Below are 25830 nucleotides of genomic sequence, written 5' to 3' on the forward strand. Positions count from 1 at the left end.
TACATCTATAGATATTTACCCTACTAGAAAATAAAACTATGAAATTTTTAAAACATTAACTCATTTAAAAGTAATAATAAACCCATTAAATGTTAATATAAATATTTTTATGAAAAATAACTATATTTTCCGACAAAACAAAAAAATTGGTAAGAAGAGTAGCAGTGTTTCATATTTTTGCTAATCTCTTTAATATCTGCCTTAATTCTGGCAGCTAGATTCTCCTATATGGTTCTGCATTGAATATGTTCTGATATATTGTTCTGATTGAAGTAGAGGCAGAAAACCTGGCCAGATTTATTTATTTATTCATTTTTACTTTTCCTTATTCTCCCCAAAGCCCCCTGGTACATAGTTGTGTATTTTCAGTTGTGGGTCCTTCTAGTTGTGGCACGTGGGATGCCACCTCAGCATGGCTTGATGAGTGGTGCTAGGTCCGCGCACAGGCTTTGAACCAGCAAAACCCTGGGCCGCTGAAGCAGAGCATGCAAACCTAACCACTTGGCCACAGGGCCGGCCCCATGGCCTCACAGATTTATAATAGGAAAAGAAAGAAGCATTTGCTTATTAAAATAATTGTGGATGTTTTTCTTTGATAATATACCAAAACTCAGTAAGTAGAGGTTTTTTTCAAGGTTAGTTCAATGTGAAATCTAAAACCACACCAATGAACTCTGCATACTCTGTTACATTAAAATCCATTGGTCTATTTGACATTTTGAACAGATCTTTTACCCATGCAGGATTTTGTAATGTGATACACAAGTCATTTAGAAAATACTCCTTCACTGAGACATGATCTCCAAAATGTTGATACATTTCACTACACATTATCAAAAAGTCACATTTGTGGGGCCAGCCAAGTGGTTAAGTTTGCAGACTGCACTTCGGCAGCCCAGGGTTTCACCAGTTTGGATCCTGGGTGCGGACATGGCACTGCTCATCAAGGCATGCTGAGTGTCTATTTAAAAAAAAAAAATCACATTTGTTAGTAATATCACCATCGATCTCATCAGAAAAGACTTTAAGTATGGGAACCTGTCAAGCTCAAAGCACCAGGTACAAGTTTTCTAAAATTCTAATTGTCGCTTGAAAGCTCAAACTGTATTCACCAGCAACAAATATTGTCACTTTTCCTTGGAGTGACAGGCTCACTACTCATTTCCAAAACATGGTCTGCCAAATACCCAAGTCTGAATAAACCATAGCTTGTCAATTGTTCTTTCAAGTAAAAATGGTGTTCCATGAAGAAAAGCAGCTAGTTCGTCTCACAACATAATTTCACAAGCACTTTTCCTTAAAACAACTATTCTATTTCAGTATGCAAAAGAAATGCTTTGTGTGTACCTGCCGTTTCCTCACACAGAATATCAAAAACACGTGTAGTCAAGGGTCAAGATTTAATAAAATTAATCATTTTTACTGCTTCATCAAAAACATTCTTAAATGTAATGGCTTTTTTTTTTAATACAAGTACATGGAGGTGAAGAATACAATGATTACTAGTATAGTCTGATGCCTTGATTTCTGCTAAGGTGCCAACAGTTTTTACTAATCATTGTTTTTGCAACATTAGTTGCACATGTCAAGTGATGAAATGTCAAGATGGTGAAAAAGGCAAATAATGTTAGTATTATTATAAAAATAGTTTTCACCTCAAGAACCTCCTGAAATGGTCTCAGAGGTTTGTGGACCACACTTTGAAAACCACTGGTTTAGAAAATACAGCAAATAAAAAATTTAAGAACTCAATAAGGGGGAAGAAATTAAGTCTGAAACAAACAATCCAGTAGTGAATGATCAACAAATGATGAGTGAAAGAAAATAATATGATCCAATCGAGTACTATTTCATTAATCATTTATAAATTTTAAAAGGCAAGAGATGAGGAAGCAGGATAAAACATATATAAGGCTTCATAGAAGTGCAATGTCCTCTTTTTTGTGAGAGATAAACTAAATTTCGAAAATTGTACTTAACTGTGATGAAAAGGACATTGCATCTGATCCAGTAGAGCATAAGGAATTAACAAAAATAGTCAAGACTGAATTTTTAATCCTTCCAAGGTGATATAGCTGCAGGATCGAAATTAGTGCATAAATTAACTATTATTAATTTTTTAAGTGAAAACTACATACAGATTAAGGTAGTTCCCTTCACTGAATCACTGTCCTTCATTTTGGCACAGATTTGTTACGAAAGGTTTCCTGAACTGTTTCCTTAACTATGGGATTATGGGAAATGTTTCCTTAAACTATGGGATTATACCTCTGTTGCCTTTGGACTCAAAGGAAATATTGTAGAAAGTCTAAAAATCTGGTTAGTCAATTATGCCCTTTTTCAATTAATGTTTTTAGAAGAAAAAATTAAGAACACAGAAATTTTGACACTACAATGACGGACTGGAAAAGCAAGCAGAACCAGCTCACAAACCCCTGAAAAGCTTTTATAGATAGATCTAAAATTCCATGATACTATGAAACGTGAGGAGGAGCTGGAAAAAAAAGCTGAGAAGGCTATTTAAGTGGAATTACGGGTGCATTTCTCTCTCTCAAAATTAAGATCCTAGAGTACATTTTTTAATGAATTTAAATGGTTTCCAATGCAAATAGTTGTTCAAGCATATATCTATTTTTGTTTGACACATCCTTTACTGATACCACCATTAGAGTTCCAACGTGCTATATTACTCAAACAATTCCCTCTATCATTATTACCAAATTTTTATGATTTCTCACTTTAACAAAGTAACTATTCTGGTTCAAACCACCCACAGAGTATACTTTCAAATCGAATGACCAGATTTGTTTCCGGAATACATCACATGTTGCTGCCTAGGGAATTGGTTTTGGAAACACTACACTTGCCAGCTGACTTATCAACAGTGCCCACAAAATTGACACCAACTTTAAGGCAAGACTCCGTCCAGAAAATAGAAAAATATGCTACTACTGCCATCTGTGGTTTATGCTTGAATAGCTTCTCTAGTGTAAACAAACTGAAAGATGTATAGTTTGCAGTTAGGATCCAAAGACCTCATCATTTGAAGCTATTTTTTAAAGTTAACTCTTAATATAACAAATTATAGAGCTTAGTATATGACACAAAAATCTGTGATTCTTACTTGAACTTTTTATATAATGCTGATGGAGAAACCACAAACCACCTCAAATGAAAATTTTTCCATTGCATAAAGACTAACTGTTGTTTTCCCCAAACACACACTGTTAAAGAAATTCAAATACTTGAATGCCTCTTGTGAATTTATAATTATGATAATTTCTCTTTTGAAATAGTGATTGTCAATAATAAAACATCCCCAAAATTTTTAAAGCAAGAAAGGTATTTTTAAGGAAATCTAGGAATTTTCTACTTATACATGAGAGTTTGGTCAGTTTGCTCTATTCAAGATAAATTTTGAAGGTTCAATTATCTCTACACTTTTTTTAAGAACAAAAATTTCAAAACACAAATGAAGCCTCAAAGTAGGCTATTTTCACAACTGATTTTCTCTCAGTTTGCTTTCTCAAATGACAACCACTGTAGCTTAGGGATCAAAAGATTTGGTGCAGCTGGGGGTGGGGAAAAAAGCAATTCAGCTTCCCAGCAGCCAGCTGAGGAAATCCTGGTTCGCTCCCCAACTAAATCACTGTTAATTAGAATTACCGGGTTACATAGCAAAGTCTTATTTAAATAATCGTAACCAGCGGAAAAAAATCTGTTTTCTTGAGAAGCTATTCTACGAAGTCTGACATTTAACAGCAGATAATAAGGGAAGAACAAAATAAAGTAAGAAATGTTTTATTCTTTAGAATAAAGTTCTCTATTCTATAGTTATTTCTAAACCACACTGAAAAGCAGGTTAGACATCTCACAACGGCTGTCTTCTAATTTTCCATTATCTACAGTTCAACAGCCTTGTTTCTTTCGTAAAGACAAGCCATGTTGGAAAACAAGCAATAAACAGAAGATTAGGCTTGATTCTACGAATACTGTATATCAAAGTTACAACCAGAGATTTTTTGTTTTAAGATTAAGTTCAGACGAATCTGAAACTTCGACTCTAACAAGGGGTCAAAACCCGAAAAAGAATTACCTGCTCAGTACTTCTTGCCGACTTTTAATAACTAGGGTTCAGAAATACTAGAATTATCAATCAAAGGTATCCATAAACCCTCAAGAAATTACCTGAGCCAGAAAAAAGCTGAGCTAAGAATACAAAAGTTTGAAAGAAAACATTCTCTTTCACAACTTGTTGGTTTTGGAAATACTTTCAAAGTATTACAAAGAGTTGGTTATATTAAATCACTACTTGTGTGGGCATATTCAATAGCTACTTTCTGCTTAAAAGTGTTTCAAGGACACCTTTATTCTTTGCTTAAATGCAAGGTTTGTTTATCTGTTGATTCAGAACTTTGATTTTTCTAACTTTTCACATTTCAGACAACTGGTTCACACAAAATAATGCATTTTTATTGTCCTACTTTAAAAGAATAGATTTGACCAACAATGTAAAATTTACTCTTAAGAGGCATCTTCCCAAATTTAACTTTCAAACTAATTATTTACATGGAAAAAAGACTCAAACAGAGAAGTGTCATTTAACTTGGCTACAACACAAAAGTAAACATAAGAATGAAAAATTAAGACAAAGCCCCCAAGATCTAGGTGAAGCTTGCTAAAAATGAAGTCTCCTAAGGTGGAAGGCGCTATCCCAGCTTTTCAAATTCTGAAGCCGGAAGTTGCCATCTGAACACAATTCATTAATGGACCAATTTATTCAACACAAACCAATAAATATCTACCTAGTTATAAAAACGAAGTGATGGTATCTTAATACAGGATGAAACTCACACAGCCCCAGGCCCCAAAACAGGCAAGCATCATTAGCAATTTAAAGCCAACTGGCACAACAAGCACTAGAAGTGGTAGAAGAAACTTCCTTTACTAATATCACAGTAGCAGTTGGTATTTCTACTCTCTGTTCTCCACTAACCTAAAATTAGGTATTTTAATCTAAAGTTTATTTTCTACCTTTGCCTCACAACCCCAAGAAAAAAGAAAAAAACAAACCTGAGAAACCAAGAAATTATGAAGAAAATACGGAAATGCATGACCTAGGCACATTTTAGGAAATTTACCAGGTTTTTTTTCATTAGCTCCCCTCCTCCTCCCCATTTAACTCCCTTTCACGTTCTAACACACAAATGCACGCACATCTTTTTGCTATAGAATTCAGAATGACTTACAGATTAGGAAACATGTCATGATCATATTTTGATTACATGGAACAGAAATGCTCAAAAAGAATCTGGTGCATGGTAAATCTGAGATTGGAAATGTGGTCATCTCACACCTCAGCTACTCAAAATCACCAGTGAATCTGTTCACTGTTGCTCTTCAGTGTTCTTCAGAGATCACAAAACCTACTAAAAAATACCTGTGGGCTATTTGTACTAAAGAACAACAGTACTATAATGTGCATTTTTTTTAATCAAAGTAGAAAATTCTGAGGTGACAATTAAATTTTTAAAGTCACAGAACTGAAAAGGTAAACTAATGGAAAATATCTGCTAACTTATTTTCAGGGATAAACATGCAGGAAAAAGGCACGATGTTATTTATTGAACTTCTCCCCATTTCCTCTAAAATGTAATTATACAAAACAGGCTTTAATTACTGATAATGGCTTATAATCTTCCTTTGCTTGAAATATTTAAAAGTCTATTCCCACATTCTCTTAAAATAAAACGAACAAATGCAATATTCAGCATATACTTCCTCAAGTCATTCATCTTCTCTTGAAAGCCCAAAAGGGAGCAGTCCTCTATTAGGACTAAACGAGTTCCTGTGTGTTATGAAAACCTCGAAGCAACAACTGAAAATATCTAGCACAGTCAGCACAGGCAATTCCTGGAAGGGTGATGGTGCATCAAAAGGCTAGCAACTCTGTTCTGATAAAATAATAAAAACCATTTAAAGGACTGTAAACTCAGCATCAATGGTATTTCCAGTGGGAAAACATTTCTAAAATTCCACCTCCAGTTAATTTCTTCATCCTCCTCCTATCTAGAAAGCTATCTATTGCAAATATTTCATACAAAATGGAAATGAGTTGCTAGGATAAAAAGTCAGAATTCATTTTCTCTGCTTAGAATTTAAGCAGTTTCATTTACTTTTGCAGAATATTTAGTAAGTATAAAAGAAAAAAAAATGTCCCCACCACTCTAACGATAAACATTTTTTTTTCTTTTTTGGTAACTTTGTGAGCATCTTAGGAGACAATGAACATAAATTGTAAAACAATACACAATGCTTGTTTTTACAGTGAAAAATAAAACATTCCACAAGTCTAACATTTCATGTATTTTCTTTTAAGCCCATCAAACTGTCGAAAATCCTATTGTGCTTTCAACAAAAAGGAAATATTTGTACCACTAAAGTGGACTGATGTAAAATATTAAAGCCACCTTAGCCTACACAGATTGCTCGATTACGTTCTTTTAAATGGCTCTGACCAATTGAGGAAATGAGACTATGAATAGGAAATTTGATTAAGAGTTAAAATTACCATTGAGTTCTTTAAAATGTACTAATGAATAATTAATAGCAAATGCAGTTCCTAGGCTTCCCTGACAACAATATTCTCAAGTAGAACTGAAAGTAACGTCTGCAGTAAAATATGCACAGGTAAGTACAGGAAGTATACACATACAGAAAGGCTTTATGAGAACACACTAATATGAGCTATAAGATAGATCTGGGGCTTGGGTAAAAAAAATCAGCATGGTAAATTTTAGATCAAGATTTACAACATTCACACGTTAATACCAAAATAAATCTCCACTTAAGCTTAAAAAGTCAAAAGCATTAAAGAAATCCTTTGTTCCTATGATACTGTCTCCTTCCACCCTAACTGGATTCCAGCCTCCTCCATTGTGACACGGGATTTTATTGATCTCAAACATGTTCACATTCAGAAATTAGTCTCCAAAGACATCCCACAGGACTGCCAGCCACCTAGATACCACACATCACCGACATCTTAAAAAAGGACAAGAGCTTTTCAAAACCTAACACTATTTGGTCAGCAATATCAAGTGAAGTTAACCAGGCTCTCTTCTAAACAGACTTTTCCCTCAACTGCTAAAAATGCCAGATCTACTGAATTGACAACAAATGTTTCACGGGTTAATAAATGTATGAAGGCGCAGATCCACCCCGAGATTTCTCCCCTCTGGAGCTCCTCGTTCATTCAAAAATTGAGCGCCTAAGTGACCTATTTTCAGGTTACTTTCCTCACACCTGCCAGGTCACTGTCCCGACTGAGAAACTTCTTGCCAAAGCAATTAATTTTTAGTGCCTCCTAACTGTCCCGGGTGTTTGCATTCAATTTGAAATCTGTTACTTGTTAGACACTGTTCGGTCCCAGATCTTTCAGAGAATTGAGAGTTTATGGCGCAGAGAGGGGAGGAGGCACGGATCTCCGAGAGCCTGCCCTTTATTCGGAAATGAGGAGATGTGAAAGGTGGAAGGCAGGGCAAATAAATAAATAAATCGGGTTTGCCGCCGGAGCGTTTGCCGGCCGGTACGAGCACCCTTTGTAATGCAGGCCTCCCGGGGCTATCGCCTGCGCTAATTGCTCCAGGGCGCTTTCCAAGTTCAAAAGTTCACCTTTTACGACCTCACAAAAGCTCCTTACACGTTACCAATAAAAACATTCCGCGGCAAACACCGAGGGGGAAAATATCAAACAGATACAAATACAACACCCCGCAGGGGGAGGGAGCCCCTGAGACAGCCCCGAGAAACCTGAGGACCGGGCTCGGGCGTGGGGGCAGGGGGGAGCGGTCCGAAGGGCCGGGCCAGGTGAGGCATTCTCAGGGCCCGGGGCCCGGGATCGCGGAAGGCCGGAGGAGAAGCGAGGTGGGGCCAGCGCGGACCGGGACGGGCCGGCAGGAGGAGGGCAGAGGCAGGTGTCCCGAGCACCCGGGCGGGCCAGAGATCCGAGCCAGCAGAAAGGGGTCGCCCCGCGGAGACGGGGCCGAGCCGGGCCGGAGGCCGGCAGGAGAGCGCGGGGAAGGAGCGAGGAACGGGGTGCGGAGCAGGCACCGGGAGGTCCGACTAGGAATCGCCGCGCGGGTGGCTAGGGACCCGGGGGTGGGCGCCGAGGGAAGGTCGCACAAGCGCAGGGGTAGCCCGGGAAGCGCGGGGCCGCAGAGAAGGAAAGCGGCTCCAGAAAGGTGCGGGGCAGAGGAACCCCAGGGGACGAGGGTGTGGCGTCGGCGGGGCGCCGAGCGCGGGTCCGCGGAGGGCGGAGGAACCCGCGTGGATGGCGCTGGGGGAGGGGAGGGCTCGGCGCCGAAGGACCCTTCAGGGGAGAGGCCTCCCGCAGAGGGGACCCCAGGGGGAAGGAGGGGTGGCTCTGAGCAGAGGGGACCAGAGAGGGAGGGGAGGCCCCCACTGTCGGGACGCGAGGTGAGAGGCCGGGGGTGTGGGGACGGTCCGCGCGGAGAGGACCGGGGGAGGGGGAGAGGGGTCCGCGCCGAGGGGACCTGGGGGAGGGGGGAGGATTCGCGCAGAGGGGACGGGGGGAGGGGAAGCCTGTGCTAGGGGACAGGGGGGAGGGGGAATGAAGGTCGGGGTTGAGGGAACCGGGCAGGGGGAGGGTCCGCGCAGAAGGGAACGGGGAAGGAGGAGGAGGGTCCACACGGGCTAAGACGAGGGAGGAGAGGAAGGGTCTGCGCAGAGGGGAACCGGGGTGGAGGTCCACGCTGAGGGGACGCTGCCCAGAGCAAGAGTCGGCGGCGAGGAGGGCGACCCCCGGGTTAGCGGACAGGGGGCAGGTTCTGCTGGGCCCGGACTCCGCGCGCCCCTCACCCACCGTTGCGCGGCGGCGGAGGGAGCGCGGCGGGCGGCTCCAGGAACCCCGCCGAGCCCCCGCCGCCTCCCCCTCCGCTAGGCGGCCGTTCGTCCCGCTCCATGCGGTGGTGCTCAGGGCCCGCGCTGGGTTCGCTGCTCCGCCATGACCGGCGCCGTCGTCGTCGTCCTCGTCGTCCGCCGGGGGGAGGGGGCTGTCAGGGGCCAGGGGGCTCCCGGCCGCGGCGCTCTCTGGGCCCCGAGCCGCCCGGCTCCGCGCCCCTCCGCGCCGCGCCCCCTCAGCACTGGCCAGCTCCCTCCCCGGACGTCACGCGCCGCTGCCACGCACGGCCCCGCGGGGCACGCTGGGAATTGGAGTCCGCCCGGCGAGGCCGGACACACGAGACTCCACCAACTGAAGGGGTGGGAGGAGGGATAAGCAACCTTGAAGAAGGGAAAGCCGAGTCCTGTCAAAATCACGAACCCTGAAAAAATTTCTGATAAGCCTTTAATAAACATTACTTCAGGAGCCTCTCTTTATTTTGACTTATCCCTGGCCAGTGTTCGCTAAGACTCCTTGTATCCCCCCGCCCCAACAATGAGTCTTCCCAAGGAGGCAGGTCGCGAAGGAGCCGAGTGAGCACGTGCAATGAAGCCCAGCCCTGTAGGCGGGGCTCGGAGGGGGCGGAGCTTGGAGGTATTCACAGGGCCCTTCTTCCGCGGCTTCGGGACAAATTGGACCTGAGATTAAAGGACCGGAGTTTAACCCGAGGTGACTGCGTTCGTATGCAAATGGAATCTATAAAACTCTGCTTTCCGGGGTACTCTTTAAAGCCTTTTACCTCCGGGTGGGCGGGAAAGACTAAAGTTTCTCTTCCTCCTCTTTCATTTTCCCCCTGCCAGGCCATTGATGCCATTAAAGAAACTCTCAGATCTTGGCTCCTGGGGTCTTGAAGTCATCCATTTGAGAGGCTCTTTACCCAGCCTTATTCGCCTTCCCTTCTCCTCAGTTTTCCTATCGTAAAATGGTGTTGGAATACAGACGGGGTCCAATTGGAAAACCCCAAACCCCACCCCACCCCACCCCCGCTCCCTGCCTCAGTTTCCCAGAGCAAAATCCCGGATTTTGCAAAGTTTTGGCTGCTCTGGGCTGAGCCCACCTCCTGCGGCCACCAGGTGGCGCGCGGCCACCAGCCTCTAGTCCTGCTGGGGCATCTGCCTTCCGCGACCCTCTCGGGAAGGACCCAACGCGACTGCTGCCCAAGGTGTAACTAAGCCCTACGTGGCCAGCTTGAAGACAAAGAAAAGAACATTGGTGCTTTGCCCGCGTCTACTCTGCTGGCTTAAGCCGCGGCTTCCTCGCTGTGCCCATTCCCCCCTACCCTGCCCCACCAATCCTCTGGCTCACCTATGTCGTTCTTTCGCTTACTTTTTTTAAGTCCTCATCGTGGCGTCCGCATCCCTGCCTGATCTGACCCCTACCCACATTTCTCATCACATTCCTTCCCTCACCTGCTAGGCAGGAGGTTTTGCAACCCTTCCCTGCGCTTGGGGCTTCCTTACCAACACTGCTTAACCTGTACTGCATCCTGAATCTGTGCCGGCCACTGTTCTAACAGATTTGCATTAACGCTATGTTGTCTAAACCTCATACTTGCTCTATGAAGTAGCTCCAGTATTGTCCCTATCATACACTGATGACGTCACCCAGCAGTGATAGGGATTCGAAACCTAGTCAGTCAGACACCCGAACCAGAACACTTGGCTCCTTCAAGCCGGAATGCTGCTGGCTTCACCCACCCCACTACTAAACTCCTATTCATCTTTCAAGATCCTGTTCAAATATCTCCTCAGGGACACTGTCCTTAATACCTCCCACCAGGGGATATCTCGATCCCCTCTGTATTCCCTTACAGCTCTGTTGAGCTCTCTGTGATTGCTTCCCTACTACCATTCCCCAGCCCCAGAGCGGGAGGAGAGCCCTTAGTGTGTGTGAGCCATAACCGTCCACCGTGGGTTCTAAAATATGTCAGCACCATGTGGCCTTCCTGGGGCCAGAACTTCTCCTTCTATCACAAGCCTCTGAGGCAGTGAGTTTCCCTTCCTCGGAGATCAATCAGGGGAAATGGCATTGCAGAAACCTCCTCCAGTCCTGGGGCTTCAGTAGAGGACAGAGATTCTAAGCTGACCCTCAAAGATGGCAGAAGAGTTTAGCTAAATGCTTACCCATTGGAAACAACTCCTCCTCATCCTTCAGACCAGCTCTGTTGTCACTTCCTCCCAAAAGCCTTCCTAGATCTCCCTGACTAGTCAAATCCCTTTATTCTCACTCTCATCATTATGACCCCAACAGCTGAGCACAGGGCCTGGACAGAGCAGACACTCAATAAATAACTGCTGAGTGAGTGAAGGAATGAATGAAACAGATTGGACTTTTCTACTTAATAACTGTGACCTTGGGCATGTTCCCTCTGAGCCTCAAAGTCCTGGTTTCTGAGGAAAGAGGGATAATGATAGTTGTTCCCTCCCAGGATTGTTATGAGAATTAAATAAGAGGATGCATGTAAAGCATTTACTATAAGGTCTGGGCTGATACATGGGACCTGTTACTAAGATTATTTAAAGAGGGGTCCTAATTCCCAGTAACCTCTCTTCTTGGGAAGGGTCAACCACCACAAAACTGAGAAAAGTGAGGAAAACAGCTATGTACTGAGACCCCAGCCACTGTCCTAAGTGTATAGGGTCCTGTGAGGTAGACAGCCACTATGTGTCCAGTACGTCCTAGGGGTCCTTTCCCTCCAGTGTCCCCGAACAATCCTGAGAAGTCAATACCTTTCTCCTTACAAATGAGGAAACAGAAAGACAGATGAAAAAGACTCCCACCACTAGCAGGACTCATGACAGAAGAAAGGAGTGCTATATAAGGATAAGAAGGGATCTGTGCGGCAGCGGTCCTGAGGCCAGGGGCATACAGACAGAGAAACAGGACGAGACAGGTATACAGCTAAGAATAAGGCAGGTGTGAGCCCCATCGCGGGGGCTTTGCCCTGTGGCAGGGGGGACAGACACTAATCAAATCAAATAATCACACAGACCCCCAACTGCACAGCAGTGCTGCAACTGAGAAGACACTTAGTTCTTCTAAGCGTCTAAGTTCCTGGGGCTATGAGAGCGTGTGACAGGGCTCATTTTCTTGGGGTTGGTGATCAAGGGAAGCTTCCTGGAATAAGAAGCATTGAAATAAGATGGGAAGGATGAGTTGGAGTCAGATTCGGTGAAAAGAGAGAGTTTCAGATAGAAGGAACAGTATGTGCAAACGTCCTGAGGCCAAGTTGGAACCGAGAGAATCCATTGTGACTGGAGCCCCTGAGGGAGAGAGAGGGCAGGAGAGAAGGGTGAAAAGGAAGAAGCCAGAAATTATGGGGACATGTGGGGGAGCAGCCAGTAGGGGGCAGAGTTCTCTGGTGACGGCAGCCTGGCTCTTCCAGGGCCTAGCCAGAGTCAGAGCTAGGCTGCAAGGGGAGAAAGGGCTGGGAAACGCAGCCCCCACCAGGTTCTGTTTGTTTTAAGTATGTTTTGTTTATTATTTGAATGGATAGGACACACATCACACAATTCCCAGGATGCAGAAGAGTATTCAATGAAAAGTCAGCCTTTCTCCTTACTCTTGATTGCCAGCAGCTGGTTTCCCTACTTAGCAATAACCACCATACGGATTTATTGTGTGTCCATGCACATAAGAACACACACCACATTTGTTTTTTACACTAACCTAGCCCTGGTTTTGATGCCTCTCCAGGAGGTCTCCAGTTATGAAAGAAGCTAATTTGCACTGAACAATTACTCCACGTGATTCTTTCATTCAGCTCAGTTATGGAGCCCCAGACCTTGTGCCAGACCAGTGGTTCTCAAACCTTAAATCCCCTGGAGGGCTTGTTAAAACGCAGATTGCTGGGTCCCACCCTGAGAGTTTCTGTTTCCTTAGGTCTGGGTTGTGGACTGAGAATTTGCATTTCTAACAAGTTCCCAGGCTTTGCTGAGGCTGCTGGTCCCTCAGGGCGGCACACTTTGAGACCACCCTTTGCGACCTGTGAGCCAGCTGCTGATGGACAAAGTATGTGCGCTGGTGGCTGTATTTCTCTCCCACAAGGGAAGGCATGAACGACGGGGGAACACACGCACCCATTCGAAAGACAGTTTCATAGAGTGATAAATTCTTTGAAGAAAATGAGGGGAGGGTGAGCACATGAAGGAAAGTGCTTGAGAGTAGGGATGGGGTAGGAGTGGAGGGTAGCGACATTTGGGGCACGAATAAGCATTCCTTTTTGAGCAGTTGAAGTTTTCAAGGCCAGATTAATAGACACACATGTGGAGCTGTCTTGCACTCAAGGGCCGGGTGACCTACAGAGACAGTGTGGAGAGGGAAGAGAAGAGGGTCCACCCCCCCCCCCCCGGGGGGGTGCACAGAGGTGTGCAGAAGGAGCTCGGGGTGAGATACAGGGAAAATCCGAAAGACATCAAGAGAGGAGAGGGTTTGAGAAGGAGGCATGATCAAGAGCTGGGAGGGTAGAGAGGTGCCGCCTTGGGTTCGGTTACAGGAGCTCCCCGCGGACCCCAACAAAGCATTTCCATGGTGAGACGGAAGACCCCTGGAGTGAGGGGATGAGCAGGGAAACTGAGGAAGGGAGACCAGAGTAGGCTCCTTGGGAAAGTTTTGCTGCGTAGGAAGCAGAGCAATAAGGCGCTCCCTCCTGAGGAGGGGAGAAGGGAGGGTGTTTAAAAGGTAGGCGCTGCAGGAGTTTAGTTGGGGGTTGAGGAGGGATCTTGGAGGCAGGAATCAATGGAATACGCGGGAGAGAGGGCTCTGAGCCGTGCGAAGGGTGGAGCCGGCGCTGTCGGTGTGTTTGGAGAGCTCGAATGTTCTCCTGCCCTACAAACATCACTCATCTGAACTTTACGACCGCTCCAAAAGGAAAGCACTATTTGCCCCAGTTTACAGACGAGGAAACTGAGGCTCAAAGTGGTGAAGAGACACGCCGAGGTCCCACATCTCACAGAACGGGACCTCGGTCCTCTTACCGCCCCCGCTGCTCCCGCGGGCTCCGAACAAGACCCTTTTTTGTGTCCTTGCTGGGATGCCCTTTGGAGAGCCGCCGGATGGCTCTACTCTGAGGCCCCGCGGAGAGCGGGCCGGGCGGGGCGGGGCGGGGTGCCCCCTCCACCCTCGCTCCGCCCCCAGCGGCGCGGGAGGGGGCGCGGGGCGGGGAGCGGCGGGGGGCGCGCCGCGCGGGCGGAGCGGGCGGCGGCACCTCGCTAGCAGTGCGGCCCTTGCCTCCCAGCGTCCGCGCCAGCTGTCCGTGCCCGCCGTGCCCGTCCCGCCATGGCCGCGGCCGCCCTCCCACCCCGGCCCCGGCCCCTGGCCCTGCTCCTGCTGCCGCTGCTGCTGCTGCGCGCCGGCACGGTGCGCGCCGACAGTAAGGTACGTACCGCCCTCCCGCCCGGGCGCAGCTCGGCGGGGAGCCGGGCACGAGGGGGCGCTGTGGCTGGGGGTGCGGGCCAGGAGGGTGTCAGGGGCCGAGAGCCGAGAACCAGGAGAGGGGACCTCGGATCTTCGGCTTAGCACCGAAGCCGCTGGGGCAGGACCCCGGGAGAGGAGCGCGTGGGGCAAGAAGCGCTGGAGATGGTAGGGCTGCTTGGGACCCAGAGCCTCAGGAAGGGGCGCTGGGACCCAATCCAGTGTGGGGAGATCAGCTCTGAAACCTAGAGCCAGGGGGCGCTGGGAGCTTGGGGGTGGTGGGTGCAGACAGGAGATGCAGTCCCCAGCCTAGAAAAGGGATTCCCAGGCGCGCTGGGCAGGAGCAGCTTGGAGATCTGGCTCCAAGTTTCCATGGGAGGCTGACCCACGTGGGGGCAGGCCCCTGGGTAACTGCTGCCCAGCGACTCCCAGGTTTTCAGTAGGCCCTGGGCCAAGGCTTTCAGGCCGTGCTGGGGACCCCCAGGCTGGCCACTTGCCTGGCCTCTGGTGCTCCTGCCAGGGATATGATGCACCTTCTAGAGGACCCTGTGTCTCCAGAAGTGACCTGAGCTATTCTCAGTGGTGGCTCAAAGGATCTGCTCCCCGTGTCAAGCAGACCTGGGTTCAAATCCCATGTTCGCCTCTCAGCTGGATGACCCTGGGCCTTTACTTCTCTGAGCCTCCACTTCCTCCCTGGTAAATATGGGGTAATAATCGTTCCCACTCCCTGCAGTCAGGATCTCTAGATTAGTGAGATCATGCCTGTAAAATGCTGAGCACCTTGCCTGGCACCTAGGAGGTGCCCAATAAATGATACTGCAATTATGAAGTCTTACCACAGGGATCTGCAAAAGGGGGTGAGATCCAGAATGGAGAGAGAGCAAGCACTTAGCGTTAGTCAGAGCAGGGACCCCTTGAGGGTGTTCTGGAAATGACCCAGTGAGGAGGAGGATGGGTCTGGGGGTGAGGGAGGGGCAGGAAGGAGGTAGGGCCCTGCTCACATAGTATGAGAGCCAAGGAGTGACTTCTCTTGGTGTCTCTACAGCCTCTTTCCCAAGTAGAAGGTGAGGCTCCCCTGTCCACAGGCAGGTAACAGGCAGAAGCCACTAGCCACATGGTAAGTATATGAGCAGGGGGCACTGGCACACGCTCAGCCTGAAGATTCAGCTCAGGCTATGAAAATAAGTGGGCTGCAGTCCTGACCATGTCCTCCTGTCCTCTGAAGACCCTGAGGGAATGAGAAGCATTCCCATTTTACAGATTGGGAAACTAGGATGTATAGAGAGGCAGCTGGCTTGCAAATCAAAAAACCTAGGTTCTGGCCTTTTGTTGTTCGTCTGTGTGACCTTGGGCCAGTCACTGCCTGTCTCTGGGCTTAAATTCCCCCATCTGAAAAACAATATCTCCCTAACTTCCCTTCCATATACAGCCTTCTAGGATTCCTTGACCTGGCTCAGGTGGGGAACAGGTAAGCGAAAACCCCAGATAACCTGATCTCCGCTTTGCCACCTCTCATCTCTCTGGCTGGGAGCAATGTTTGTTCTTGGGCATCCTCTGAGCCATGCAGAGGGCTATAGGGCTGGTGGGGGAGGGCTCGCATTCAAAACAAAGCAAAGACAAAGAGAACCCAACACCCTGTTTATGTAGTGAGTCAGCCAAACACTTGCTAGGTTGGGGGTGTGTGTGTGTGTTTAGTTGTTCCAGGGCAAGCTGGGGCTGGTGGGGTGACGAGGAGCATCCTAGAGTTTGGAGAATGAAGCAGCTGGGGGAGTCAGCACAGCCCTCCCCCAGACACCTCCCACCCCACACCATTTCAGTCAGCTGGGAAAAATAAAAATCAAGTGATGGGTGAATTTACTCCGCATTCCTCAGCACAGCCGGACTCCTGCTGGCTCAGTGGAGAGAGCTGTTTTCATTATCACCCTCTCCCTCCCCCATAACAGTCCTTCCTTTCCAAGCCTGGCCTATTTTCTAGCGGGGGAGGCCTTAGGAGGACCGGCCTGGGACCTAAAGTCTATCTAGGGCCCTAAAGTGTTCCATGGGCTTCCTGCTCCTGGGAGGTCCAGCCTCCCTCCTGCACGATCTTTTCAGGGGTCCAGGGGCGGCTCAGCCCCAGGACTCACCACAGAATTCTGCGATCTCAGCCAGCTCCTCGCTCAGCGTGTGTTAGTGTTTATAGCAGGTCTCTCCGAAACAGGATTTGGAGTTTCCATCTAAGGAAGTGCTTTGTCCAGCTTGCGAGCGGGAGAAGGAGATCACAGCTCCCCTGGCATTTCCGAGGGGCTGCCCGATGTGGAGGTTGGGATGGACAGCCAGGTAATCACATGGCACCAGGGACTTCTGGGAACCTGCTTTTGGCTGTGTGTCCTTGGAATGTGGCTGAGAATTCCCCACCTCTACCTCAGTTTCCCCATCTGGGAAAGGGCTGCTGGCGACTCACATCCTCCATGCATCCAGGGGTGAGAAGCGGGTCTTTGGTCCTGAGGACAGAGGGAAGGCCCAGCCTGTGGGAGCTGGGCCAGGGGAGCAGGAGGGGCTGGAGCAAGCAGGCGGTGGTGTCCCGGGCGGGATCGGATGTTCCAGGCCAGGCGGGTCCCCAGGGCTTAGGTGTTGCTGCTCCTCCGCTTGGGGAGTTTCCGCCTGTGGTGTAATTGGAAACAGGCTCAGGAGCAGGCAGGAGCTACACAGCGATGGAGTCTTCCTCCTGTGCACAGAGTCTGGGCCAGGCTAGGCCACCAAAGGTCCTGCCCCATTTGGATGGGGCACCTGGGATAAAGCCCTGAGGAGCGCCCAGTGTGCCAAGGCCTGTGCCCAGCACTTGCATTTGGGGTCTTACACTACCCTGCTGCCTACACTCTGAGACTTCAGGGTCCCTCCCCATTGGACAGACTTGAATACAGAGGGTCAAAAGAGTCAGGTTGGGGCCGCTCACATATCCTAGAGAGGGAGCTTGAGGAGTTGGGAGCAACCTGGAGTTCCAGCATCCTCAGCCTTTAGCGAGCATCTGGAGGCCCGGGAGCCTGAGAGAGCCAGAGTCGAGGGGTGTGGAGGAAGGCCAGGGCATCTGCATTTTCCAAGTGCACCCAGGTAATTCTGAGGCACATCCTTCAGTGGAGAACTCATGGAGGTGATAGGGAGCCATAGAGGTTTGTGGTGCAAGAGAGTAACAGATCATCAAAGAGGAGCTTTTGGAAGATTAATCCAGCAGAGAGGAGGCCGCTGTATTGTCCACGTAGCAGTTAACGCGGCCTGAGCTCAGGCTGTGGCCATGGAGTAGAGAGCGAGGGATAGACATGGGAGATATTTAGGGTGAAGAACCAGAAGAACACGACTGATGGGTTGTCCAGAGTAATAAGGAGGCTCAGAGATCCGGGTTGGGCAGGAGGGTGAGCAGACACCAGTTTGGGAGAAGATGCTGGGTCCAGTTTGGGATGTCTGTGGGCGTCTAGGGGACGGTGTCCAGCCGGTAGTGGGCTCCAGGGGTGGTCTTTGCCTGCAGTAGGACGGGAAAACTGCCTCTCCGTGAGTCTGGGCTGGCCATGAGAGGAGAGGGAAGACTCGAGCTCAAAGGGACATAACTTGAACATGTCCTATTTCTAGAACATTTCACAGCTTGAACCCCTCTCTTCCCCTTTCTGGCCAGATTTATCCATGCCTCTTCAGAAAAATCTCAAGTACCCCGTCTCACATCGCACTGTGGGATTTCTTTGCAAACACTTAGGGACCTTTTTAAGCACAAACCACCCCCACTTCTGGGGGCTTTGGCAGCAGCTTGTGCTGAGCAAGGCGGCAGGGAGAGATGGGGGCCGAGGGAGGGACTTTCCTGCTTGGCAGCAACTCCAGCACTCATGCCAAGGGCAGGTTGGGGCAGGCCCAGCGGGAGCCCCAGGTCACGTGGCCCAACCCAGCGCCCCCTCTCTGTCCCAGCTCAGCTGCTTGTGGAGAATCCCTTGCCTGGTGACTACGGGCGGTTTTGGGAGGTACAGCATGTAAACCAAATTTTGGAGTCAGGCTGTGCTGTGTGACCTGGGCAAACTGCTAGTCTTCTCTGATGCTCAGATTTTTCCTCTCTAGATGGGGTTGTAGTGAGAGCAAATAGAGGTTGAAAACGATGTACAAATGTGAGAGAGGGTTGTTGGCAGCGACTTTAAAAGTGAGAACCATTTAGTAGTTATTCTGTGCCAGGCTCGGCGCCAGGTGCTTTGCACTTATTGAGACATTTCAGCCTCAGGAATCGCCTATGAGGAAAGGACTGTTATCCTCCCCATTCTACAGAGGAGGAAACTGAGGCTCAGAGGGGTCAAGGGCCTACAGGGAGGAGATGTGAGCTGAGATTTGAGCCTGGGCTGGCGCCCCACCATGGCGCTCTGCTGCCTCCGGTCAAGCTCCAAGGGACCAAGTGATCACCGGATGCAGGGCCCAGTCTGGGCTCCTGGCAGCAGGGGCTGGGAGCAGAGGCCCTCTTCCGACCCCTGGCCGTGTCAGGGCCTTGGCCGCCCCCATCAGGACATAGCACCTCATCTGAGGAGGGAAGGAATGGTGCGGTCTGATGCGGAGGCCGCTGCTGGGGGGCGGGGGTTGGGATTATGGGTGGGGGCTGAGGAGGAGGCCTCTCTGGCATGGCCACATGGAACACACCCACATCCACCCGCTGGGCTCCTAGCCCCCTGGGCAAGTCGGGGGACGGTGGCTGGGGGGCCCAGCAGAGCACGGAAGCGGGCCCAGAGTCTAGGAGAAAAGGTAGGCTTAAGGCACTAGCGGCCATTTAAGGAGTTTGCAGGACCCTGAGCTCGGCTGTCAGCCTTCACTGCAGGAGAGAATCACCCCGGAGGACCCTTCGCCCACAGGGCCCGGGACAAAGCTTCCCCCCATAGCTGCCCCATCCCCACCCTCCTCGTCCCCCAGGGGACTGCAAGTCCACCCACCCTGGGCCCTAGTCCCCTTGAACAAGTCATTCGATGGCTCCAGGCTCAGCCTCCTCATCTGTGGGACACCGCTAGGAATATCTAACAGTGCACTCACGTGGAGAAACAGCCCCCTTTTAGGACGATTGGTAGTAATAATAACAGCCACAATATACAGACTACTGTGTGTGCTCCTGGTGCTGGACTGAGCTACTCCTGTTGTTCCATCTCTCAGTCCTCACATGGTCTTTTGTTAGGTAGGCACTCGTAGTACCTTCATTTTACAGAAGAGGAAACTGAGGCACAGAGAGGTTAAGTAATCTACCCAAGCACACACAGCTCTAGGTGGCTCAGGGCCGTGTTCCTAACCACTGCCCTATACTTCCCCAGCCCTCAGTGAGTTCTCAATAAATGTCTCCTCCCTGGGCTCTGCGCCCCAGGCTGGCCTCCTGCAGCCACCATCCGTCCACGTGAGCTTCCCACAGTGCAGATCTGATCCTGGCCCTCCCCTGCTTAAAACCCTTCCTGAACTCTCCCGTGTTTTCAGGAGGAAGCCAAGATCCTCAGCCAGTTTTCAGGGCCCTCCCTGGGCTGGGCGCTGTCCCCCCCTCCCCACCCCCCGCCCCCCAGCCTTACGTGCTGCCCCCCAGGCTCCCTGCAAACACCAGCCAGAGTGACCCTCCTCCGGGCCCCCAAAGTGCAGGCCCTTCCTTGTCTTTCCACGTCTGAGTTGCTCTCCCTGGAATGCCCTTCTCCTCCTTAAAGATGCCCCCAGGGGCGCCCTCCTCCGAGCAGTCTTCATGGGTGTCTTTGTGCCCTCAGAGCTTGCTATGTGAGCTTCTCTCATGGCTGAAAAGGTGGAGAATGTATCGATCTATTTCTTCTGTCCCTCCAGCTAACACCCCGGGTCTGGCAGAGGCCAGGGGCTCAAACAGGTGTCTGATGGCTCAGAGCTGAAATGGAGTGCCCACAGCCCTTCCCCAGAGGGCCCGGGGACACACACAGGCTCTGGGCGTGGCAGAAAGCCCAAGGGAGCCATGGACTCACTTGGGTCCTGGTGGCTTCAGTGAGAGCTGAGTAGCCATGAGGCCTGAGGTGTTTGTTGATTGAGCCATGAATAGCTGTGTCCTAAGAGCCTGGAGCCCAGGGTGGGCTGGCTGAGCCAACTAGGGGAGTGGCTGGTTGGGGGTCCCAGAGCCCAGCCAGTGTGTCAGGGCACGCGGGCTGGGGGCAGTGACTGAGCCTGGCACCTGCCACTGATCTCACTGAGCTGACTCCTGTGGGCACAAAGTCCTGCTGCCTCCAGTGACCAGTGACCACACTTGGACACTGGGTGTGTGGTATCCCAGGGAGGGACTGAAGGAAAAGTGGGGAGGGGAGGGAAACCACTAAATAGAGGTCATGTTATCCTCACCATGAGGAGGCCAGGTCAGGAGAGTCATCCATTGTACGAGGGTACAAGGCTCAGAGAGGTTATGTAACCTGTTTAAAGTCACACAGGGTGTGGGGGAACAGGTCTGTAGGAGAAGCAGCATAGAGCAGTGATTTCAATCTGGAGTCAGGTCCAAAGCTGGATCTTCCACACTGAAGCTGTGTGATCTTGGACATGTGACTTCACCTCTGTGAGCCTCTCTTTCTTTATCACACTTAAGACGCACTATGTGCTGGGCCCTATTCTTTAACTCATTACATCCTCACAACCACCCCAAAAGGCACGAGCCCATGTTACAAATGAGGAAACAGAGGCACAGAAAGGCTGAGTTGCCCAATCTCATGGCTCCTAACCTAGGCTCCGGACGCCATGCTCCTAGCCCTGTGCTCCAGCATGGCCGCAAAATGTAGGCTCATTTATCCGTCACCTACCACAGGCCAGGCAGGCACTGCTGTGGGGATACAGGAGGGACCTGGACAAAGGACCTGCCTCTCATGCTGCCTCCAGGAGAGTCAGGGAGACAAAAAAGAAGCAGATGTGGCTATAATACTTCAGATGGTAATAGGTGCAAAAAAGACAAACAAACCACTAGCTAAGGGGATAGAGAGTGACGGGAGGTGGGCGGTCAGGGAAGGCTTCTTGGAGGAAGTGATGTGTGAGCAAGGTGAGGGAATGAGCCAAGGGAATATCAGGGGGATAAGGGTTTCAGGGCACCACATCTGCAACGGTCCTGAGGCTAGAGTGGAGTGAGCCCAAGGGAGGAAAAGGTGGCAAGAAGAGGGGTTGAGGGGAGGGTGTTAGCTCACACAGGCCTTGAAGGCCATGGTAAGGACTTTGGAGGTAACAATACCCCCCATACGCAGGTATTATTAAAGGGTGAGGCGTGCATGAAACCTGGGATGTACTCAATGCTCAGTGAAATGTCTCCATTCATTTTTTTACTATTATGGTGAAACACATAACATAAAATTTACCATTTTAACCATTTTAAAGTATACATTTCAGTGGCATTTAGTACATTCACAGTGTTGTGGAACCATCACTGCTACTTGGTTCCAGAATGTTTGCATCAGTCCAAAAGGAAGCCCTGCGACCATTGAGCCATCACTCCCCATTTCCCCATCCCTCTAAATCCCGGCAGCCACTAATCTGCTTTCTGTGTCTATGGATTTGCCTATTCTGGACATTCATATAAAGGGAATCATACAATATGTGGCCTTTTGTGACCAGCTTCTTTCATTTAGCATAACGTTTTCAAGGTTCATCTACATTGTAACCTGTGTCAGTACTCCGTTCCTTTTAATGGCTGACTAATATTCCACTGTGTGGACGTACCACAGTTTGTTCATCTATTCATCAGCTGAAGGACATTTCAGTTGTTTCCACCTTGTGGCTATTGTGAATCGTGCTGCTGTGAACATTCATGTACAAGTCTTTTTTTTGAATACCTGTTCTCAGTTTTTTGGGGTATATACCTAAGAGTAGAATTATCGGGTCCTATGGTAATTCTGTGTTTAATTTATTGAGGAACAGCCAAACTGTTTTTCGCAGCAGCCATTAATATTTTAATTGTTATTGTTATTATTATAAGCCCTCTATTTCCTTGTAAGGGCTGCTAGCTTCTCAGCCACCTCTAACCGCCACCCTCCAAGGGCTGGGGGGCTGGATTCTGCTCCTGGAATCTGCCTGCTCGCCTCCTCTCCCCTCCCCCCAGCACTGGCTCACCGGAGCCGCTCTTGCAGGTGTTCGGCGACATGGACCAGGTGCGGATGACCTCGGAGGGCTCGGACTGCCGCTGCAAGTGTATCATGCGGCCGCTGAGCAAGGACGCGTGCAGCCGCGTGCGCAGCGGCCGGGCGCGGGTGGAGGACTTCTACACCGTGGAGACGGTGAGCTCGGGCACCGACTGCCGCTGCTCCTGCACCGCGCCGCCCTCCTCGCTCAACCCCTGCGAGAACGAGTGGAAGATGGAGAAACTCAAGAAGCAGGCACCCGAGCTCCTCAAGGTAGACATCCTGGGGTGAGATGTGGAGGGGAACACCCCCTGGGTGGGTATCTCCCATGGGCTGGGCCAGGCTGTCCTTCCCGTGAAAAGTCCGCACAGGCCAAGGCGGGCGCTGGTATCCTCCCATTTCACAGGTGAGGAAACAGGCTCCCTGGGGGGAAGCCACTTCTTGCCCAAGATCGTTCTGCCAGTGAGTGATAGAGGCAGCATTCTCTGGCTAGTTTACCTGAATAGAGCCCCTTTTCTATTCCAGTGTCCTGCATTGTACCCAAACCAGTTTCTCTCTCGGCACCTCTATACAGTATTTTAAATTTTGTGGCTTTGATTGTTTTTAATGTAATAATAACATTTACGGGGTCTAGCCCGGTGGCGCAGCAGTTAAGTGCGCATGTTCCACTTCTTTGGCCGGGTTTGCTAGTTCGGATCCTGGGTGTGGGACGTGGCACCACTCACCAAGCCATGCTGTGGTAGGCATCCCACATATAACGTAGAGGAAGATGGGCACGGATGCTAGCTCAGGGCCAGTCTTCCTCAATAAAGAAAGAAAGAAAAAATAATATTTCCGATATTCAAGTACCTCCTGCATGCCAGATGTCGTGCTAACCTCTTTTTACATATTAGTTCTCTAAATTCTTAAACAATTCTGTGAAATATGGGATCTTGGTCCTCATTTTATAGGCAAGAAAATGGATTTGGGAGAAGTTAGGGAACTGGCGCAGGCTCTCACACATTGATATGTAGCCTCAAGTCTGCACCATACTTTTATGTGACTTTTGTGCCTACCCTCCCCCATAGGCAGATTAGAAAGAGCCCCACCTCTGGGGGACACAGCCCCATGCCACGGCCCACCGCTGGGACCCGTGGCTCCGATAGACGTGTGCAGGCTAGAGCTCAGCCCCACAGCCAGCCGGGCCCTTCTGTGAGATTTATCCTGTGCTCGGCTCAGTGCTGGGTGGGCCTACTGGCACTGGGATTTGAGCCCAGGTCCTGCTGTGTCCAAAAAGTGTGTTCTGAACCACCTTGCCCTCCTGTCTTCCTTTTTGTAAAGGACTAGATTATTTGGTGTTTGGAGAGAGTCTTCCTTTACGATTTCTTCCAAACTGAGTGTCTCTTTTGCCCTTCTGGTGTCAAGAACTGTGCAGTCGACTGAGATGTTACCCTGCTTGTGAGCTAACAGGTTAGCCTGCCAGTTTCATGGACACTGGCGGAAGACGCAAGAAGCCAGAGACAAACAACTCTAGTACACACGGCAGCCGGAGTAGCTGCTCTTCCTTGCGCTGATTCTCCCAGCTCCAGTTCCCACAGGGTGATGCCGTGGGGCCAGATGACACCTGCACACACACTGGGGTATTCTTCAAGAGAGGAGCCCCAACTCAGAGGATCCAAATCTTATAGTGGACACCAAGCATGCCTGCTCTTTATAATGGACACCGAGGATGCCCACTCTTTATAAGGATGGGCACTGAGCATGCCTGCTCTTTATGATGGGCACCGAGCATGCTCACTCTTTATAATAATGGGCACTGAGCATGCCCGCTCTTTATGATGGGCACCAAGTGTGCCCGCTCTTTGTGATGGGCACCGAGCATGCCTTCCCTGCTCCAGAGGGAAATGCCATCTCTATTGTCCGAGGCTGTTCACCATACAAGATGGCCTGGACAGTCAGTACCTCTAAATGCAAGACATGCAGAAAAGCCAAAGACTCATGATGAATTCTCTCCCAACGTTTAGCTAAAAATTTTTCTTTAACTTGAGTAAAATTTTTGTAATAAGTGACTGGATACCAAAACTCTCAAAGTTGAGGTGGGTTGAATTTTAGACCAAGTGGCCTCTTGACAACTTGGCAGTCCCTGGACCACACTGTCTCCCTGGGACCTCACTCGGGCCCTGCAGACTCCAGGTACTGAGGCCGTAGGCCAGTCCTCAGTTACAGGGACAAACCAACTTCTGCTGCAGTCCACTTCTCAACAATTCGATTGTAAGCAAAATTGACGAGGATACACAAAACCTTTTCATAAATGCTGGCTAATTTAATCCTTGCCACAACCCTTTGGAGAGGGAACTTATGGTCCTAGCTTTACTTGTGGGGGAATCTGAGGCCCAGAGGGGGATTGTGACTTGCCTAAGATCACACAGCAAGACTTTGGCACCACTAAGATGTGAACCCAGGAATTCTCTCCTGTGTCCCTTTTCCCATTGAAGGGCTTACCGGGCAGTTCTCTAAGCCAGCAGCCCATTGTCCCATAGGCCTTTTTGGTGCACAGCAGCCATGAGGGTTTTCATTCGGCTTATAGGACTGGAGTGGAGTGGTGGTGGGATTGACCCAGCTGGTGGGGTTGGAGGAGGAAGAGAAGATGCTCAGTCTTAGTGACACCCTAGGAGCAGCAGCAGGTACTGAGGGGGTACCCAGAAAGTCCCAAGAGGAGGGGGCAGCAGAGGTAGTATGAGACAGAGCTGAGACCTCTCCCATGCAGCTCGGCTCCCCTCCCTCAGCAGGAGGCTCTCTGAGGTCAGCCCCCCAGGAGAGGAGGTTAGGGGAAGCCAATGGGGGAGGAGCACAGGGCACACCCACCCTATTCCCACCTCTTGTCTCTATCCCAGCCCTTCCCTTCAAGCTCAGAACTCCAGCTGTGATCTGGCCTTAGCTGCTTGTCTCTGCGTAGGAGGGAGGGGAGTCCAGGTCCCCTTTCTTAGGTAGGTTGGCTACCGGGGTGTGCCTCCCACCTCTTTGCTCCTTTTCCTTCTGCACATGAACCAGACATGGCCACACCCTTGAGGAATCCCTAGTCTTGTGGGGACACAGCTCCTGACCCCCAAAATGGCAACATGATCAGTGCTGGGCCAAGGGATGTCCCAGGGACTGTGGGAACCCAGAGGAGGAGATAACATTAGAGCTGGGCTTTGAGGGATGTGTAGGAGTCCCTCAGGCAGAGCAGAAATGAGGGCATTCTGGGTGAGAACAAGTGGAGTGGGTATGGCACAGGGTGCCTCCCTGCCCTCTCTGCTCCAGCCCCACTAGCTGCTTGTCAAGTCCTCTAACATGGTGCTTCTCAAACTGTGGTGAAAGACCAGTTTTTTAAAAATCTTAAGAACCAATACTTTTATAAAATACTAT

General features: G+C 49.6%; 2 protein-coding genes across 8 annotated transcripts in view; one reads left to right on the plus strand and one right to left on the minus strand.

Annotated features, from left to right (window-relative positions):
• NR6A1 (nuclear receptor subfamily 6 group A member 1) overlaps positions 1-9181 on the minus strand; it is a 215035-nt gene extending 205854 nt beyond the window's left edge. For 2 of the 4 annotated variants that reach the window (XM_070251764.1, XM_070251762.1), the window contains exon 1: positions 8885-9142. In XM_070251764.1, the coding sequence (XP_070107865.1) occupies positions 8885-8984 (100 nt within the window). In that variant the 5' untranslated portion in view covers positions 8985-9142. Of the gene's footprint in view, positions 1-8884 lie in introns of all 4 variants that reach the window. The other 2 variants (XM_023628841.2, XM_023628842.2) reach the window with 2 other exon arrangements.
• Positions 9182-14121: 4940 nt separating this feature from the next.
• The window catches only part of OLFML2A (olfactomedin like 2A), a 28972-nt gene continuing 17263 nt past the window's right edge, over positions 14122-25830 (plus strand). Inside the window, exons 1-2 of one of the 4 annotated variants that reach the window (XM_023628843.2) lie at positions 14122-14338; positions 22453-22716. In XM_023628843.2, coding sequence (XP_023484611.2) covers positions 14240-14338; positions 22453-22716 — 363 coding nt within the window. In that variant the 5' untranslated portion in view covers positions 14122-14239. Of the gene's footprint in view, positions 14339-14428; positions 14543-16363; positions 16691-16806; positions 16834-22452; positions 22717-25830 lie in introns of those variants that run through there. The other 3 variants (XM_023628845.2, XM_023628844.2, XM_070251767.1) reach the window with 3 other exon arrangements.

Source organism: Equus caballus, chromosome 25 (assembly GCF_041296265.1).
Source record: "Equus caballus isolate H_3958 breed thoroughbred chromosome 25, TB-T2T, whole genome shotgun sequence".
NCBI lineage: Eukaryota > Metazoa > Chordata > Mammalia > Perissodactyla > Equidae > Equus > Equus caballus.